The 20336-nt window shown below is 27.0% G+C and overlaps 1 protein-coding gene across 2 annotated transcripts in view; it reads left to right on the top strand.

Moving 5' to 3' along the window:
• Positions 1-20336, top strand: part of LOC112604358 (RNA-binding protein Musashi homolog Rbp6-like) — a gene marked incomplete at its 3' end in the record, with an annotated part of 335083 nt that overhangs the window by 183968 nt on the left and 130779 nt on the right. For both annotated transcript variants that reach the window (XM_025353345.1, XM_025353344.1), the window contains 1 exon segment: positions 1175-1256. In XM_025353345.1, the coding sequence (XP_025209130.1) occupies positions 1175-1256 (82 nt within the window).

The raw sequence follows: 20336 nt of genomic DNA, 5'->3' as shown, positions 1-20336 counted from the left end.
TTTTCATAGAATGTTAATTGCATAATCACCATATCATAATTGTTTTATTATAAAATTCATGTTTAGTTTTTGGATGGATAGAAGATATGGACAATTTTGAAAACCAACGCATTACTGACAATGTCGTGTAAATGTTATGCACATATCGCATTAACGAAAGCTTCTACACGGGCAGGTCAATGTACAGCCTGCAGGCATGGGGTGAGATGGATGAATAGACCATGGGAGAGAGATGATGATAGAGGAAAAATATTTTGAGGAGATATGTTCACGTGCAACTATACGAATCTATTGGGAATGTAAAATATTTGTATACGTTTTCAATGTGAGAGAAATGTCGTCGTATTTCCCGAGATTCTACGCTCTTGTACTCATATTTCCACCGATGAATTTATTAGAGGGAAAGTGTTCCCTCATGGCTCATACCACCATCGACGTCAAACATACTTTGTACGTGCGTACTTTTTGAGTAAACAATACATAGTGTGTTTTACTTAAATAATTATATCAAATGTTCCAGTCGGATAAATTTTGAATAAAACCTGAATTTTTCGAGGAAAATAAAGGATGGGTACTAAATTAAAACATTTATAACTGGTGTAATCGGTGAAAGAAAAAATGTCAGTTTATAAATTTAAATTTAGTGTGAGGGATGTTTATTTTTCATTTATAATAAGAATATTGTTTTTAAAACTATTACATTAAGGAATTTAGAGGAAGTAGGAACAGAGAGAACTGGAGGGTTGCCTGGTTTTTGAATGAATATCGAGGAAAAAAAAGATAAAAAAAATAACGCGTTTTTTTTCAAAAACAAATTTACAAACTGATTTATTGAAACTTTTTAAAAAATGACGGAGTTAAGTTAGTTGGCAATTATTATTATTTTTTTTGTGTAATGATACAAGGCTTATGTGTTTATACACTTAGATATAACTGGTATAAGGCTAAAAAGTATTTATTAGTATTTTAGTGTGAGAAAACTAAATTAAATTAGATTCATGTACCTATTATTTTATCACGTTGTAAATTACATAGGTAAAATATTTATTGATTTGTCTTAATTATGATAGTTTCGTTATCATTGAAATTTAATAAGCTAATGTTAAAAACTATTAGTGTACTATATTATACTGCTATTTGTATACTGATGTCGTCATTTATTTATTTATTTCAGAATCCCTGAGAGAGTACTTTAGTAAGTTCGGAGAAATAACTGAAGTTATGGTTATGAAAGATCCAACGACTCGCCGATCAAGGTAAAATTATATTATTTTTTTATTATTACTTAGCATTTTTTTAATGTATATTTTAAAGCTTTTATTGGGAATAAAAAAACAAAATTGCTTTTTATTATTAACCGAAATAATGAACAAATATGAAGTAATATATTTATCAATTTCTAAATGGATAATTTATTGTATAATTAAATAAAGTATTCATACATCTATTAGAACATGATTCTAGTGAGATTGTACCTTATCAGTTATCAAGTTGATCTGATTATACTGAAATAAGTGATACGTGTGATATGCATGTTGGGCTTAAATATTGAAATAGTATTCTTTTGCTTATATTTTGTATACATGGTTCATACCTACACGAAATATTTTTTTTATGCAGATTCATGAAAATCCCTAAGTACTTAAATTAAACGCATTACTTCCGAACATCCATATATATTATATATACACATATAGATAGATTCACACACACACACACACACACACACACACACACACACACATTTATATTAAATTTAATATATGTAGGTATATTAAGCAACATATAATATGTTAATCGGATTCAAATATAAATCATAATACCTCAATATTGATCGTGATTAAATATATAATAATAACATTTTCGGGAACATCAAACATTTTTTTTTTTAATATTTGAATCGTATTACAACTATAATATTATTACGTATATACGATTTTCCTATGCTTTGAATATATCTAGTTTTTCTATTTAAATTAGTAGTTAAATAATTTTAAAATAATATAGCGAAATCCTTAATATTTTGTTATAAACAACAATAAATATGCATGAATTTATTACACTATAGTATATGAAATCTGATTGTTTTAAATAGTATACATACACATTATATCGATTAAATTAAATAGAGTTTTTGAACACCACCCAGTGGTTTTTTTTTTGCAGCGGATTTGTTTAATAAAAAAAAAGTATTTGAAACAAAAGTTTGTCGTCTTAACATTTTTTAATTTGATTATAATATTAAAGATGTAGTAATATTATGGTTATTGTTTTTAATGGTTTTATAAAATTAAATCTTTGTGTACATTTTATAAAGATTATTCAACTTGTACTATTTTTTTGATAACTTTAGTACATTTTACATTTGAGACTCATCATAAATTAATTGGATTCAAATGCTTATAGTTAGGCATATTCCAACTGAATAATATTTGTCTTGTTTTTGATGCGGAAAAGTTTTCATTCTGTATCTGAAGGATGGTGATGTATAAAAATAGGTTTTTTTTTCAAGGGAAAAGTTTTTTAATTCTTTTAATAAAAGAAGAATTGAAAATTTAATTTTTGGAATAAAAACCTTCATCCATTTGAATGTTATTAGTAACGCGTGTAAAGGTTTAGAGTTTACAATGTGCTCGAGTTTAAATTGAGTGTGGCGTAAATTGATGGGCTGTAAAAGAAAAAATGTGTCGAAGTTGAAAGTTTTTTTCCTGGTTTCTCAGGGATTTACGTTTTTCAATTTAAACTCTAATGAATTGTATAACTTTCCACATATATTTTTGAGAATATTTCTCTACCGTAAAAGTTAAACTTCAAATGCAAACCCCAAATTTATTTAGTGAATATATTATTATTGCATAGAAAAACTTAAAACAATTTTATGGTGGTCCATGTATACTACACAAAATCAAAAGTAGTTCATAAACTATCTGATAATAATTAATTTTTAATTGCTTTTAATCGTCACAATGAGTTTTTTTGGAGTAAAAGATAAGCAAATGGGTCATTTATTAATTGTCTTATAAGTTATAGTATATATTAACTTTTTATACACATTACAAATAATATACTTTATAGTTTATAGCTGCTAGTTAAATAATTTTATTAATAATAAACAAAAAGTAAATTTATTTTAATGGTTTAATTCCATACTGTCATATTTGATCAATACAATAAATACATTATTAAGAATTAAAATATTTCGGCTCTCTTGTATAATATTATAGGTTGCCATAAAATTTAACGCTGGTCGTTATTATAGGCTTAATTTATGTTACATTATCTATCAATCAAATTATTAAAATTTGACATGTTTTTAAAAGAGCAAAATGTATATAAATTATAACTTATATATTATATATATTATTTGATTTTTAAAACATTATGATAACATAATCGTGTGTTTAAAAATGTATTAAAATGTACATAATTGTAAACATTGTATTATCAAGTGCCTGCCAAGGACAGTTTAATAACTTCTTTGATAAATATACAAAAATTTCAAATAATATTATTAAATACGTATTATTATTTTTTATAGTAAATGTAAGACGTTAAAATGAATTAATAGGAGTGTATGATCTTTGTGCGTAAATAACAAGAGGATTAAAAATTGATGAGGTAATGGAAAAAGAGAAATAATAAACTGTTGAGTAGGTCCCGTAATTAAATAAATATTAACTGTGAGTTTTATATTAATTACATCCACATTGCCGCAAGTTTATTCTCCCAGGGGACACTATTCAAAGTAGAAGGCGGGAGATTAATAAGAATGAAATTAATATAAAAAAAAAAAAAAAAAAATTGTAAGTTGAGCAGGAAAAATGGCTATAGCTATTTATCGAGAATGGTGAGCTCTTTAAATTTGTTTATTCGATTTATAATTCATCAGAGCTATAGAAGCTATAGTTTTTGAAAATGTATTAATGTACGCTTTCCAATTTCCATGTTTGTCATTTCCATTTATTATGAACATAATTAATTAGTTAACGATAATTATAATTCTCTGTGTAACAAAATCTTTCAGAGAATAATACAATTCTGATAAAATGAATTGCGGTTAATAAGTCATTAATGTATTTATTTAAATATTTGAAACCATTATAACATTAAAACCACATAATTTTCAAATAAAATAATCGATAGTTAGCATACAATTTAGGTATTTATTTAAGTAATATCAGCATAATGTATTAATTAAATAATATGTATTTTTATACATGATTTAAAAGATTATACAATTTAGATAATTTAAATAATTTACAAATATATACATTTTTGTAAAAAAAAAAAAAAAAACTGAGTGAAACAATGAACGTATTGGTTTTATAATAATTATGGTTTTATTTATTTGTTTGTGTCTGTCATTATATTTTAGAGCATTAAAGTTGTTTAAAAAGTGTATTTTTTAGTAGAATATTTAATTTAGTTGATATTTTGAGTAGAAATTAGAAATTGTACAGTTCTTTTAAGATAATTGTGGGCTACATGTATATTTATGTAACCAACAATATTTGGTTTTGTTTTTGGTTCTTTTTAAGCTACATTTAGAGGCATTTGAAATTTGAAATTTTGTTTAAGTTATTAATTTTTTGTTAAATAATATAATTATTTTGATAAAAATTTGTTTTGTTCAATCAAAAAGCTTAAAAACTTAATATGAGAATACTTATATATTTTTATTATAGTAACCTAAGAAAGAAAAAAAAATATGTATATATACAAACAAATTATTTTTATAGATATTTAAAACATAATTTTATCAAAATTGGACATATAAACAAAAATTAACGATTTTTGTATCATTTTATTATAAAAACTTAAATTAATATAAATTAACACAGAACTAGTTAAAAATAAAAATAATGATGCAAGTTGTATTGTTTCTTTTATATTTTATATCCTGTAAATTGAATAAAATGCGATAAATGTGTACCTATCTATACATGAGCCAAAAGTTTTGTTCCATACAATTTAAATGATTTACTAAAAAGTTTTATATTCATAATTCTAAAATTATTATATGAGTTGGTTCGTGTGTAATTGTGTAAAAACTTTCGATTTCATACCTCTGCCCCATTAGCATTATTTATATATTTAACTTTTCACATATTTTATTGCACAGTACGCAAAAGCATATTATTCTCTCAGAGATACTATATTAGAAACGATGTCTAGAAAATCAGAGAAAACTCAGTACAACAACACTAGAGTATTCTAGCAAGATTAAAAATGGTGGATTTCTAATAACTGTAGGATACCGCAATTCAAAAATTCTCTTGTCCTGATCACCGTATCTAGTTAATTCGGTTGAATGGTTTCTTGTTGGGAATATCTTTTATCAGATTTTCAGTGCATTCTTGTTCATACAATAGTATGAGAAACGAAACTCTGATTTTTGATAATAATGATATTTATACAAATAATAAAAATATAAACGTAACATTATTCTATGAATTTTTTTTGTTCTATATATTATTTAAAATAAAGTAGAATAAATATATTAAAACTATCGGTGCATTTTTAAATACACTTTAAAGTAATTTAACTATTGATTATGGTTTATAATCGAGATTTTTGTAAAAAAAAAAGATAAATTATTTTAAAGGTAAACCAATTGATAGAACAATTCAAGTTATAAAAGTCTTTACTATATTTTATCTTAAAGCTCAGATTGTACATATTTTTTACTAGTACTTGAGTATAATTATTATTTATAACATGTGTAATATTCACTTATTATATTTAATTACTGATTAGATTATACTTAATAAAATAAAATAAATTGATATTTTATTAAAAAAATATATTTTCAGTAAAATTTAAATACAATATATTTAAGATTGAAAATTAAGTTCTAAAAAATAAAGTAATATAAGGTTGAATATATTTTATTCTGAATAAACTAATTTGTTTAGTGGAATAATTTTATCCAAATATTTTAATTTCTACATTTACTCTCTGAACTTTAGAGTAAATTATGATTTATAGTCTTATGTATTTCTTGAATTTGAGAAGATTAGTTTTAGGTAAATGTAATTAATTCCAGTATTAACTATTCAGCTAGAACAAATAGAAATAAAACAATAAGAATATTTTCGAATTTAAATAACTAAATTATTAGTAACAGCGGTGTTAAGTTATAATTTATGATACATACTAATAATTGAGTTTTTGTGCTAATTTTACTTGTTTCATTTATTTAATAACAGTTTACAGTATATAATATAGTTCAACGCATTTATCTGTTTTATTATATAAATCTAAATTAAAATTAAATAATAGTAAAAATATGTAATTAACGGTAATAAATTATTTATATTTATACTAAAAAACAGTCATTTAAATAAAAAACGTTGACCGTAATTTGTTGTTAAATTAAAGTTCATTTTTGTTAACGTACTCGCGTAATCCACAATTTACTGATATAATTATATACGAGTAGATTACACCTATTATTTAATGATTGGTTGAAAAATTAACTGAACGTCTTTAAAAGTTTTATAAGTATATATTTAATATTTAAAATCAATATGTCAAAATAAATAAAAAGAAAAATGTAATATTTGCAATCCGATTTGCTTCTAAAAAAAATTACAAAATCTAAATTATATATTTTCGTTTAAAGATTTATAGTTCTGTCAATAATTTTTTAAAAGTTAAAAAGATTAATAAATAAACGTGAGAAAGGTTGGGTCAATATTACGGGGTTCGACGCCATGGGTCATCATCGTACGTGGCACGAGCATTTCGTATATTTATACATACCACGCTTGGTGTGTGTAAACTATTTATATTACATATTATATATAATATAAACTAAACTAAGTTGTGCGAGGGCACGATCACAGGTTGGCCTCCAGGGGAGGACGTCATTGTCGTCGTGGGTTATCCTGCAAGGGTAGCCACGAAATGGTTTAGAGCAATTTTCATTAACTCCGCCATTGTTGGCCATTCTAGTATCCCACGTGTGTGACCTATACATAATGTTTTTTTGAACAAAAAATACAAAAAATAATATTTTATTGTTGTATAGGTATATTATTCAAGGTATTGTATAGGTTTATATTGTAGTGCAGTGATCTTAAACTATTAGGTAATAATATACTTTTAATAATTAAAAAATAAAAATTAAAAACATATTTTATTAAAATGTACGAAGCAAATAAAGGAAACATAAACATTTGTCTATTATTTTTATACAAATAAAACAGATATATTTATTAATCGTCATTTTTTTAAACATATGTATAGTTTGTAAAATATAAATAATAATTAAAATTGATTATGAATTAAATTATGTTGAAACCATTGTCGTAGTTATTTATATTATTTATCATAACGATTTGTCTTATCAGAATAAGGTATATCCTCTTCTTGTTTTAAAACGAAGATATCATAAATTCCTTAAAATAATTTATTTAACTATTAAAAATAAAAATAATAGTTCAAAATATTCAATATGGTTTTAGAAATAATAATTGTAAAGCCCTTCATCAAAGATAGTTGTTATTGTAATTTTTTTATCTCTTCACTAGAAAAAAAACACAGGAGAATGTACTTTATTTTTATCCATTAATTTTGATATTATTAATTGTATATTTTCTTATTTATTGAAGTTTTTTTTTTTTTAAATAAAGAAAAAAATTATAAGAAGAACTAATAAATACCCGTTGTAAAAGTTGATAAACTATAAAAATATTCAGTATACCTATTGTAATAGGTATTGTTAATGATTAAAGTATTATACCTTTTAGTAAACTACCCATTTAAAAACAAAAAATGTATCCTTTAAAATTGAAATAGTATCGAAGTACGAGCTAATCTCATAATATTCCCCTCATTTATCCCTGTTAACATGTACACTTTTTTTTACCACCCAAATGACGCACTATCTACGAACCATTCTTATTGCGAAGTATATGTACCTCAATGATAGGAGTGTCTCGATAACATGTGTTAGATGTATAGAAATTGTTTTTTCTGTTACCTACTACTAATAATAATGGTGATGATGATCCACGGTAGGTGGTCAGTGGTGGGATTTAGGGTAGTAGGAGGCGATGTGGGAAAGTTGATGCAAACGAAACTTTTATTGAGCAGTCGCGTTCGCGCGCTTGGAGAGCTGCACAGGATTATTATTATCATTATCTTTGTTACTATTATTATTTTTATTATTATTATTATTCGTTATGATTGCAAACAGTGTAGTGGTGTGCTGGTATTGTATTGTACGACCGACCCTCGTGGCGGGTGTGGTGGTGAAATGCGATTTACGATCGACGTCAAACGATTATACGCACTCTCCCGATATTATATAGGTATTATTATATTATACAGGGTGCGGCGTAATGGACTCCCATATTTCAAATAATCATTAGCGCGTAATTAAACTGATTAAATTAAAGTGGTTTATTTCGCTAGATTAGATTATTAATAAGGTTTTTAGTCGTCATCATGCCGTGGTCTGGTGAACAACGTGGTTTCGTTATTGAGGCATTTTTCAAAAACGCTGAATGTGTGATCGCGACACAGAGAGCATTTCGCACTCGGTTTAGTTTGAATCCAAACGAAAGTGTCCCTGATCGGAAAACGATTTTGAATTGGGTACAAAATTTAAGAGCAACGGGATCTGCAATGCCTAAAAAACCGGTTGGACGTCCCAAGTCCGTGAGAACACCGGAAAACATTGCCGCAGTAAGAACATCGATAGAGCAGTCTCCGTCGCGTTCTGCTCGGAAACATGCCTCTGCTCTCGGGATATCGGATCGAACGGTAAGGCGAATTTTGCACTGTGATCTTAAATTACACCCATATAAGATTATGGTAACTCAGGAATTAAGTCCAACAGATTGGGGAAAACGAAAAGATTGCTGTAATGCAATCCTTAAAGTTGTGCCTCCCAACGGTATTGTGTGGAGTAGCGACGAAGCACATTTCCACATTTCTGGCACAGTGAACAAACAAAATTTTTGTTATTGGGCTGCTGAAAACCCTCTAAAAATACACCAACGACCTCTTCATAGTCCTAAAGTAACAGTTTGGTGTGCTTTGTCCTCGGTAGGCATCGTGGGGCCTTATTTTTTTGAAGAGGGTGATGTTACAGTTACTGTGACTTCCAACCGGTACTGCGAGATGTTGGAGAACTTTTTACGCCCGAAAATCGAAGAGTATGAAAATAATGATGTCTTCTGGTTTCAACAGGATGGGGCCACAGCTCATACAGCCCGTTGTTCTCGTGCTGTATTGCAAAAAATGTTTCCTGGTCGCTTGATCTCTTTAAGGGAAAACATTACATGGCCTCCTCGCTCCCCTGATTTGAGCCCATGTGATTATTTCTTATGGGGATACCTCAAAGCTGAAGTTTTCAAACATCAACCAAGAACCATTGAAGAACTAAAAGAGGCCATCCGTCAAGAAATCTCCGCGATTCCACTCGATATGCTGGCGAAAGTGATGGAAAATTTTCGAGAACGGCTCCATATGTGCGTTGCTCGTCAAGGCAATCATTTAGACGATATAATTTTTAAAAAATAATTTTAAAAAAACCTTATATAATATAGTTTTTAAAAATAAAAATTTTTTTTCTTTATCTTGTATCGTTTTTTTTTAATTCACTTCGGAAATGTGGGAGTCCATTATGCCGCACCCTGTATAACGGGAGGTTGTTCCATTGCTATTATTATTTGTTCAACTCCAATTGAAATATTATACAGCGCCGTGCTTTACAAATATAATTAATATAATTAATATTAACCATTATCCTACCTTATCAGTCTAGTCTCTAGCTGATATAAATTTATAGTTTTATCTTCTCGTCATACAGTTTTTTGAAAAAAAAAAATTAATTTTGTTACAGTGCCATGCTAAAATATATTACATATTATGTATATAATAATATAAAATAATTAAAATAAAATTTTTTTCCATACCGTGTAATTAATTAATATTTATTACTGTTAATAAATTAATTAAAAATTATTACCGTATGCCCTGATAGACTACAGTCGACTTTGTTTTACAATTTTTTACCATCTTAAAAGAAAATAATTACAACTTTGGTATAGAATTTTTGGGCTTAACTCATATTAAATTATTTCCACAAATCACTAAAAATGTTTTGAAAAAAATAGTGTATAATGTTTGATTGTCTATATAAAATATTGTAATAAGGAAATATGTTGTATTTTATCAACAAAGAAAATAGATGTACCAGTTTGTTACTCGATAAGTAGCTCGATAATATAATTTTTATGAATCATATAAATTAATGTCATTGCGTTAAATGGACAATAGTATTTGAAACAAAGCGCTTTTACTGTTTTATGAATAAATTATCAATTTAGAATACTCACTAAATAACCGTGTATCGAATTGTATTACTTACTTTTGTCTTTAAAACGCAAAGATATACATCTCATATTACGCAATACGCAAAGCTGTAGAGTTTAATTTTTAGTTGGATGGTTTTCGTCATTGGTCCTTAGTATAATATAAGAACTTGCTTTAAGTAAAATATACATCCAGCTTTTCGTGACACTGCTCTTTTATTTACATATAAATTCTAACTTTGTTAGTTAGAATGTAGTCGTATACTTGAGATGTTTTAAGTAGATTAAATTATTAATGTTTGGATCAATACTCCGATTAAACACATATAAAATGGAACCGTGATAACACTACGATGAATTATAATTTATAATTACCTTTAGAAACAAAAATTATTCTTGGAAAAATTATTTTAGTATGATGTGTACAGTAATGTTTGGTCATATTTTCTTTATTTTACTAAATTTAGATTTGACATTTTAAAAATAATAATCATTATTATTGTTACACCATATTTATGATTTTTACTTTCTGAAAAAATTAGTTCAACAATATAAATTTATTATAGAATAGTGTTGGCTATTAAACCATCTCCATTGAGAATCTTTTTTTGTATGCAATTATTATTATTAATTATTGAACTCAAATTAAATACATCCATTACAAATACTTTTATAGAGGTATTAATACAAATTTTTTCCAAGAATTTCTATTATGAAGTTACACAAATTAAATAAAAAAGTAATAATTTTTTACCTATGTGAAACATGTATATCACTTACCATTTAAATTAAATTGTATTTAATGATTTAATAATAAGCGAATACTTGATAGCTTTTAAATATTAGGGTGTTTATTAAATTACTTATTTTTTTAAGTTATAGTATTATATTGCATATAACTAAACATACATAAGTATTATTTATATTTACTATTCCATCAAATTACAATTTTTCAACATTTCTTTTTGGGTGTTCCCACTTTATATTATTTTACTTTAATTGTATACAATAATTAAACTAGGTTTTAGTATTTTAGTAGATTAATTAATCAATAATTAACGTATATTGGAAACGTTTATTATACAACCACATATACATTACACACACAATGTATACAATTTATACGTATATAAATGGATATTATTAATAATAATAATATTTTAATTGGTTTTAAAATCTATTTTAACATAAGAATAATAAAACGCTATTAAAAATGTTTTTTAATGGTCGACCACCGGGAATAATAGCATCATTTTGCGTTCATTTCAGACTTAAAAAACGATTCAGAGAACATCTTTTTTCCTTGCTGTTAAATTTCCAGCCTATGTTTTAGCGCATGTTGTTTTTACACTCGAGGCAACAAAACAATATTTTAAAGAATTGTCACAGCACGGGTGGATGACATCGGAGGGGGTTTGTCTGACACGACATCCACTATCCGCCACCGTTCCTAAAATGTTTTTTTCACGGCACGTTTTCACAGCCACAATCGATGATGGGACTCTGGAATTTTTTGTTGGCCTTCGACGTGACGAGTTGACATAATCGTATTGAATGAAAAAAAAAATATAATAACAAAAATTGCAACAATTTTATAAGAAATATATAAATATATATAAGAAAAAACAGAGACGAAAAAAAACTACCTTCCACGCATCTATTATGGCATTCTAGCAATATTAACTAGAGCGTGAAAACTTTAGACGCCCCGAACAAAATGTAAATTACAAATGCACTTTTCGCTTCGAAACTCAAATCGGCTTAAACTTGAATTATTTAAAGGGGAAATGTATGACAGTTTTTCAAATGACACTCCGACCAGATTTATTTTCTTGTTTTCAATGAACACTATTCACATAAATGTCAAAATAACTGCATAACTAAGTCAGTTATTTAAATAAATTTTATAAATATCTTTATACGAGTATCTGTGTACGATTTGTATAGAGTTCTTTTTTTATTCGTTTTGAACATACTTATCATTTTGCATTTGATAGTTTATATTTTAATAATAATATTAATTCTTAACAATTCTGACTACTTATGAGATAATAATTAGATACTATCTGCTTATTTTATATCAATAACTCAAGAATATTAGAACCACATTACACATCTACATAAACTTTTTTAAGTTTTTAACCTAATAGTCAAATTCTGTATTTTATTCTTACTCATTTTTTTTACGTTATTTATAATTTTTGGTATGTTTTTAAATGTCATATACTTAAATATTTTTGGGTATATTTTCTTGCATTTTTTAGAGTTTTTATGCTCATGAAAATTCTTTTTGTAATTGATTAATTATTTAAAGGAAGTTGTGCGTGTGCATTGAATAAATATTAGTTATTCACAATGTTTTATAGACTTCATTTCTGTCTTAAAACAATAATATAATAGAGAGGAATACGTGTGCTTTACCCTAGGGACAGCACTGTAGCTTTATGGATATGTATATGAATATTATATTCATATCGTACGTAGGTAAATACGCACCTTCGAAGGGGGGGAGACGTGCGTTCAAGTCTCAAGGTAGCTGAACATGTTTGACTGCGTGGATGGCAATCTGCGTCTAAATGACGACGAAGATAGTTAAATATTATACACGATTGAGAATATTATACATTGTAAGACGGTCGCTATGGGACTCGACAGGTTACCACTATCGTCTCTCGGTAATATTATTGGTATAACAATATTAATAATAATATAATTGTTGCACTCGCCCGGTGGCGATGTTGTTGTACTTATTATTTACGACCGCAAAGTCCGCGATAGTTTATACTACATTCCTCTTTCCACTCCAAACGACCTTTTAACCCGCCTTACCACCACCGATCGCAGTTGTATGTACGCATTAAATGTATATGTTTATAGCGTTGTGTGTCCCTATGGCCGAATTTACGCATCGCCGCCGAACAATAGTACACATACACGTGTATAGGTATAATATTATAATATCAAACTGTTGTGTTTGTAGTATAAAGTCGACAAAACGTACACACACAAACACACTTATATGCATATATTATATTATATTATAGCTGTAAACGGTGTATATTGTACATGGACGATGAGTTACACCCGCTCGTCGAGTCTATGTGTGTGTGTGGGTCGCGTTATGAGGAAGAGAACACAACCGAGGGATTTATAGAAAGCACGCGTTACCCCTCTGGTTACGATGACTACGACGACGACGATGACGCCTAGGTATGATGCATGGGGAGGTTAGGGTAGATAAAGCCAATATTGGACATGTTGAGAGAGAGCGTGCATTTAATGCATATTCATGCGGACGTTATAATGTTTGATTGGTGGAACAACTGTGTTCCACTCCTCTCCTTCCACCCTATTTCATATGCTTTTCCACCGTCAGTAGTGTAGAGCGCCCTTCGATTATAATATAAAATAAAATAATAGGTATTTATATGTTTACTATAATATTTAGTGTATTATTATGTATTATTGTACAGCGATTGACGTTGAATATAATATTATAATAATTTATTATATTGTTTATGAATCTATTTATATTTTTATAATGGTAAATTACAAAAAAAAAAAATAAAATATCGATTTTTATTAAAAATTATAAACATATAGTAGCTTGTACCTCAATGGTAAAATAATATGCTAAATACCTACTTACTAATTGTAAATCATTTGAAAAATTGATACCACGTGTTAGTAAAATTTCTAGATTTAAAATGTAATCTGACAGTTATATAGTTGATTTCATAAATTATGTTTATGCCTGTTTAAGAACTATATAGTATAATATGATTGTCATTTAAGCATATTCGATTTTACCGTATTTCGCGATTGGTAAACATGTATGCAGAAAGTAATATAAGTTCTTGTTTGAAGTAAACTACTTCGATACCATAATCCGTTGTAAGATGCGATTTCTATTAAATATCGAATATATAGTATTGCGAGAGAACATGCTAATTCTGCACTTCTCCACGTGGTGTACCGCCATAATGGAACTAGTTTCACTAGTCTCGTTGGTAGTTTGTCACACGGGGATACGCAGGATAATCGACTTTAATCGAGCCACGGTATATTCTTTTGTTAGACAGATATAGGTAATGTAACAAGTTGGTAATATTAATTGATAATTTATACTCTAAATTATTATTTTAGGTTTCTTACAAATGCTTAATAACTTAAGATGAACAATAAATAACAAATACTGTGGAGACCCGTTGTAAAGCTAAAAAGTAAAATATTATTGTAACAAAGTCTAAAAATCATTTCATTAAGATAATTTTCTACTTCAAATCTATTTATTTTATAAGTTTAAAAATAATTATTAAGCTCGATTTATTTTTAAATTGCATTTAATTTTATTTTGCTAATGGTGTTTAACACTTGAACTAACTGATACTACTTTCATAAAATGCTTCCTAGAATACGTCTAAAATAAATAATATAATTATCATAAAATATGGAATTATGCGTATTTATAAAATAATAATATTTATATTATACGTACATAAATAATATTTGTTTCGTAGAAATTATTCAAACGGTTTGTTTTAAATTACTTTTGTAGTATTCATACAATTCAAATCCAAACCTTGCAAATTCATCTCTCATCAAGTTATAATATTAAGTATGACGTTGACTGGCATGCATTTCAGACATACAAATTCATATAAATAGATAACAATTTGTTTTCTAAAATTAAAATTCATTTATTCTAATAATGATTTAAAAATCTGCCATTTTGTTTCGAATAAAATATTACATACACGAATATACAATTAAAGGAAGTGTATTCTAACAGTAAAACGAGTGGCATAATTTTACTTTTCAATACTTTTCCATTCAAAACTCAGGGGATTAAGATGATTAGTTCAAGTTTATTCGGTTTAAATGGTTTATTAATATTGTACACATACTGCCAATTTAGAAACACAGTTATAATCATGATGAACGTTTAAAAAATAAATGCAGGTATACAAGGGTAGATGATTATTCTAGATATGTATTATATATTTATGTTGGTTAATATATTTTACTACTTAAATCTGTATAAAAGAAATGATTTGTTTTGATAAATAATGAATTTAATGTTATGAATATATCATTAGGTTTTATAATTTATATATTTTTATAACAGAAAATGTAGTTTAATCTTCAATAAACCATTTTAAAATCTCATATTAAAAAAAAGAAAGTGACTTTCAATTTACTATACTTATACTCGTAATTGTAATGTTATAATAATCATACACTATCTTATGTTTTTGAGAAATTTTTTCATTGAATAATTCAATAGTTTCATAAATATTGTAGTATTAATTATATACTTGAAATAGTAAAAGTGAACGTCATATAATTTATAATAATTTCGATTTAAATATTAAAAATATACATATAAATTGTATAAAGAAAAAAAAAGATAAAAAATTCATATAGATCAATCCTGTTTACAAAATATGGTACTCAAATGGTTTGTGTTACTGAGTTATGTGTGACTTTTATAAATATTTATTCTCGTTTATCAATATGATAAAAAAATTCTACAACAGTAATATTTTAAAAGTTTTCTAAATTATTATTTAAATGTTTTAATATTAAATGATATGTTGCATATTGCATTTTTTCTTTTAAATTAACTGTTTGGTTGGTTTACAACATAACTTAGTCTTCTATTATTTTCTATTATTTAATAGTCGTTTTAGTTTAGTATTTTAGCGCAAGTATTAATCCTTGCGTTCTTATTTTTTTTAGCTTTGAGGTTTAGGTATTCAATGTCTTGGTAGTCCAAGCCAGCAGTTTCCATTCGTTTGCAGATTTTTCAATTATTTTATCATGTAACGTTTATTTAGCTCTATATATAACTTCATGCTAAAGAGAATTATAATATATACGAGAAAAATCTCAGTACATAAAAATGGTACATTTGTATGTTAAAATTCAGTTTATAAAAACCAAAATAAATTTTTGATAGTCCATCAATATATTATATTTTAGACATGAAAAACATTTAATTTAAATGACATTTCACTTATGTAATGATATATATTTTAAGACACTAACATTATGTATATTTATACATACATATATATATATATATATATATAATGTATTATACATGAATGTTTTTATTGTTCACTTAATGCAATGTTTTATACAAATGAAGTTAACCCATCCGAGTACTGACTAATGAGTTTTATAACGAGGGTAACTAGCGTGATATTGAAAGTTTGTAATTGGGTAAAAATAATTATAAACTTTAGGTTCTATCCGAAGCGTATAGTCATTACACATGAGGGTTTTCGTCCGTTAATCATATAATTTAAGGCAGTCCACATAAACGCCATAATCATACTTGGGTATACTAATGTTTTATCGATTTAGCGCAGGTTTTTATGTCGACCCGGATATTAATAATAATTATAAATTTTATAAATTACCAGTTATTATAATAATATTGTTGTTTCATATAATTATCATATTTTTATATAATAAAAATTATAAACTTTACTCGAAATAACGTTTATGACTTCTCTCCGTACACATAACATAACATAACATATCTAGATGAATATTAATATAAAAAAAACCGGAGAAAAAAATTATAAAAAATTATTTAATATATCTTATTTTTATTATAGTACTAATATGTACAGATTGTGTATCATTCAACAAATAAAAAAATATAATTACTTATTGTATATTAATATAATAATTAAATCCTACATATAAATATATGATCATACATAGTATGATCATCCTCCTAAAAAATAGGGCTCTCGCAAAATCTTAACTATAGTTAGTTTATTTAAAAATTATATTTTAAATTTATTTAAAAAAGGTTCAAAACGCTTTTTTTATAAAAACTTTGATTGTGTAATAAAATAGTTCATGAAACTTGTATATGCTATTGCTAAAACTAAAGTCTCAGTAATTTTTGTCTTGTGTCTAGGTTTTATTGGTAATTGAAAACATACTATTTTACTGCAATCATGGATTATGACAACATTAAGAAAACAGTTGTTTTTAATTCGTTTTACCGCCGAAAAAATGAACGTTTATCTTGTTTATGCGTAATATAATCTTGTAAAACATCCGCCACGTCTTTCTCTATTTCAATGTCTATAACAGTTACGGTAAATCAACGAAATTAACGTCTGTTATAAATATTTAGACTAAATATAAGACAGTATAATGTAATATACATTATACATATTATGTATTTATTAATGTGTATACTCAAGCGAATAAACCAATTTTAGCCTAAATCGGCTATAATGCTTCTATGGGTCATCGTTGCTCGTTTCTACTAATTGCTATATTACTAATTTTAGATGGTCACTTTGTTTGCTGGTTTAAATAAGCTGTATATATACATACATTTGAGAGTAAAATGGTTGTTCGTGCGTTTGTACCATGCACGTATGTTTCGATACTAACAATTAAAATTTTAAGCCTTATTATTTGCAGGTGGGATCTTAGTATAATATTATATTGAAATATATCAAAATATTAATAATCGATTAAAATAATTTTAAAAATATCACTAGTTTTTTTTTTGTTTCTTAGCTTATATAGAAGTACGAGTATATTTTTCAATAATATATAATCCTAAAAAATGTTTAGACCAAGTAAAATAATTTCATCGTAGTTTAGAAATATTACATAAATATGTTTATACTTTTTTAATTAATTAAATTTGTTTCTAAAATTTAAAATTTAATTCATCACTCAAACTAAATAAATATTTAGATAGCATAATGTATGATTAAAAACTTTGAATTGTATAAATATACAATATATTTTCCATGTTTTGGTCGGATCTAAATAATTTATATATCTGTTTAATTATAAAGTTGTTTACCTTCAAAGTATTGTAAATAAATTATTTATATGATCGTGTATTGACTATTGAGTAATGGTTGGACTTTATCGGACCTCAGTGACATAAGAGGAATTGGTTAAAATCTTAAGTTGAATTACAATCAAAATAAAATAAAAATTTATTCTCTCTCTCATTTTCATTTTTATAAGCTCGTGTAATCTCGAGATGCAACACCCTAATTTGTCTCTCAATTTACTGAAATAGCTTATATATATTTTAAAATATAGACTTATTTATTTATCCTCTTCTTTATAATATTTTCACTCCTACCTTATTCTTAATAATTTACTGTTTCACTAAAATTACTATGTGTTTCTTTTTTTATATAATTCATTTTTTTTTCGTATTTATTTTTATATCTATACTTATAAATATTGAAATATATAATGTAAAAAATAACTATAGTAAAAATATAAAGAATTCATTTGTAGAATTTATATAGATTTTACAAAATGCTCGTTTATATAACCAGCTCGTGGTAATTGTGTTAGGAGCATGAATTTGGTCGATTAAAACGTTATTATGCGTTTTCCTCTCTACCTAACAAATTTCTCAGCTGACGTTTTTTCTGGTTAGAATAATGTATAATTATATAATGCCCGTTAACCGCACCGACGATCACCATCTACGATGCGGTACTCAGACCTAGATAGATTCCCCTTTTTACTGTCGACATCGGTCGTGGAGTTAACGACGGTATGTCATCATAATGCTGACTAGTGGTGCGTCTTGGACTGTGTCAGTTACAGCAGCCAGTGAGGGCGGATTATTGCCATGGTACAGTCTGCGCGTTATTATGGTCGGCGGGCCAATTAAGCCAATTTGGCTTTCGGACGGGCAATCAGACTAATTTTCGGTGACAATACTAGGATCATACCGTAATGAAATCCTGTGGATTCCTCAGAAGTAGCGTAGTCCCGCGGGCGTGAATAGATGGTAGACAGGATGGTCGGAGTGAAAGGGCTTTCGGTTCCGGTTGACTTATACTCCCAATCGGGTTAGACACAAAGTCACTAAGTCGCGCAGCGTTAACGTCGTTCATAGTCTACCATCGTTCGCATTTTATTTTCGATAGAGACCGTTAATATTTGATTTTGCCAATGCAATAGTGACAAATAACGTAGTCTATATCTTCTAAATCATATTTTGCCGAGTGAATTTGGTTTATTAATTATCGATGCCTAGAGGAGAGGAGAAATTTAACAGCAGTCTACTGTATTATATATATAAAGTATGGCGTATTATATAATATTATTATTATCATCATTATATATATGGATAGCACTGCACCGGTTCATTTCCGGTTTGTCAGCAATCAAATCTCGGTCCGTTGTCACAACCTATATAGTATATACCACCGCCGCCGGCATCGGACTCCAACGGCAGCCGTCGCAGGGACCCTTTTTGCGTGCAATATTACGTCCATTCAACCGGCGAATCGGTTATTATTATTATTTCCGCTCGTTCTTACTCTCCTACTCTTCCTCTTATATATAATACACTGTCAAGTTCTGTGTACTACCCATGTACTTGAATCAAATAGTCGAAGAGACCGAAACATCGTCCAACGTAATTTTCTCTCATTTACGAGTAATTTCCAATATCCGAGTTTCCCATCCATATTTTTCACGCGTGCACTTTAGCTACATCTCACCGTCATATACACTTCGGTGGAGCGTATGTTTTGTCCTACTGTATACACAAAAAGCAATTAAAATCTTATACCTTTCAATATCACAAAATAATATTTTATACTTTTGTGAATGTTCGTGCGCACGTGTTTGAATTCAGAATATATATATAAAATATTCATTATATAATCTTCTAATTTATTATTGTGAATTTTAGAACTGTGGACGGGCTTTTTTTGATTCTATGTTCATAATATGCAATAAAACTGCGAGTTTCAAACCGTTAATTATAAATGTATATTATAGGTTACACCATATAATATTTATATAGTATGTACTATTAAACTCCCGTCATTGGTTGTCTTTAAAATTTATTTAATACAATTAATTAATCACTACTTATTTTTGAAATACATAATTTGCATGTTTGAGTTAAACTATGATGTAATACGTCACGTTAATTGCTTATTATGAAATAGGTGGTAGAAATATGTTGTAATTTTA

Source organism: Melanaphis sacchari, unplaced genomic scaffold (genome assembly GCF_002803265.2).
Source record: "Melanaphis sacchari strain LSU unplaced genomic scaffold, SCAv2.0 Contig11_pilon_pilon, whole genome shotgun sequence".
Classification (NCBI taxonomy): Eukaryota; Metazoa; Arthropoda; class Insecta; order Hemiptera; family Aphididae; genus Melanaphis; species Melanaphis sacchari.
Note: the sequence above shows the minus strand (reverse complement) of the source record. Positions and strands in the feature narration are given on the sequence as shown.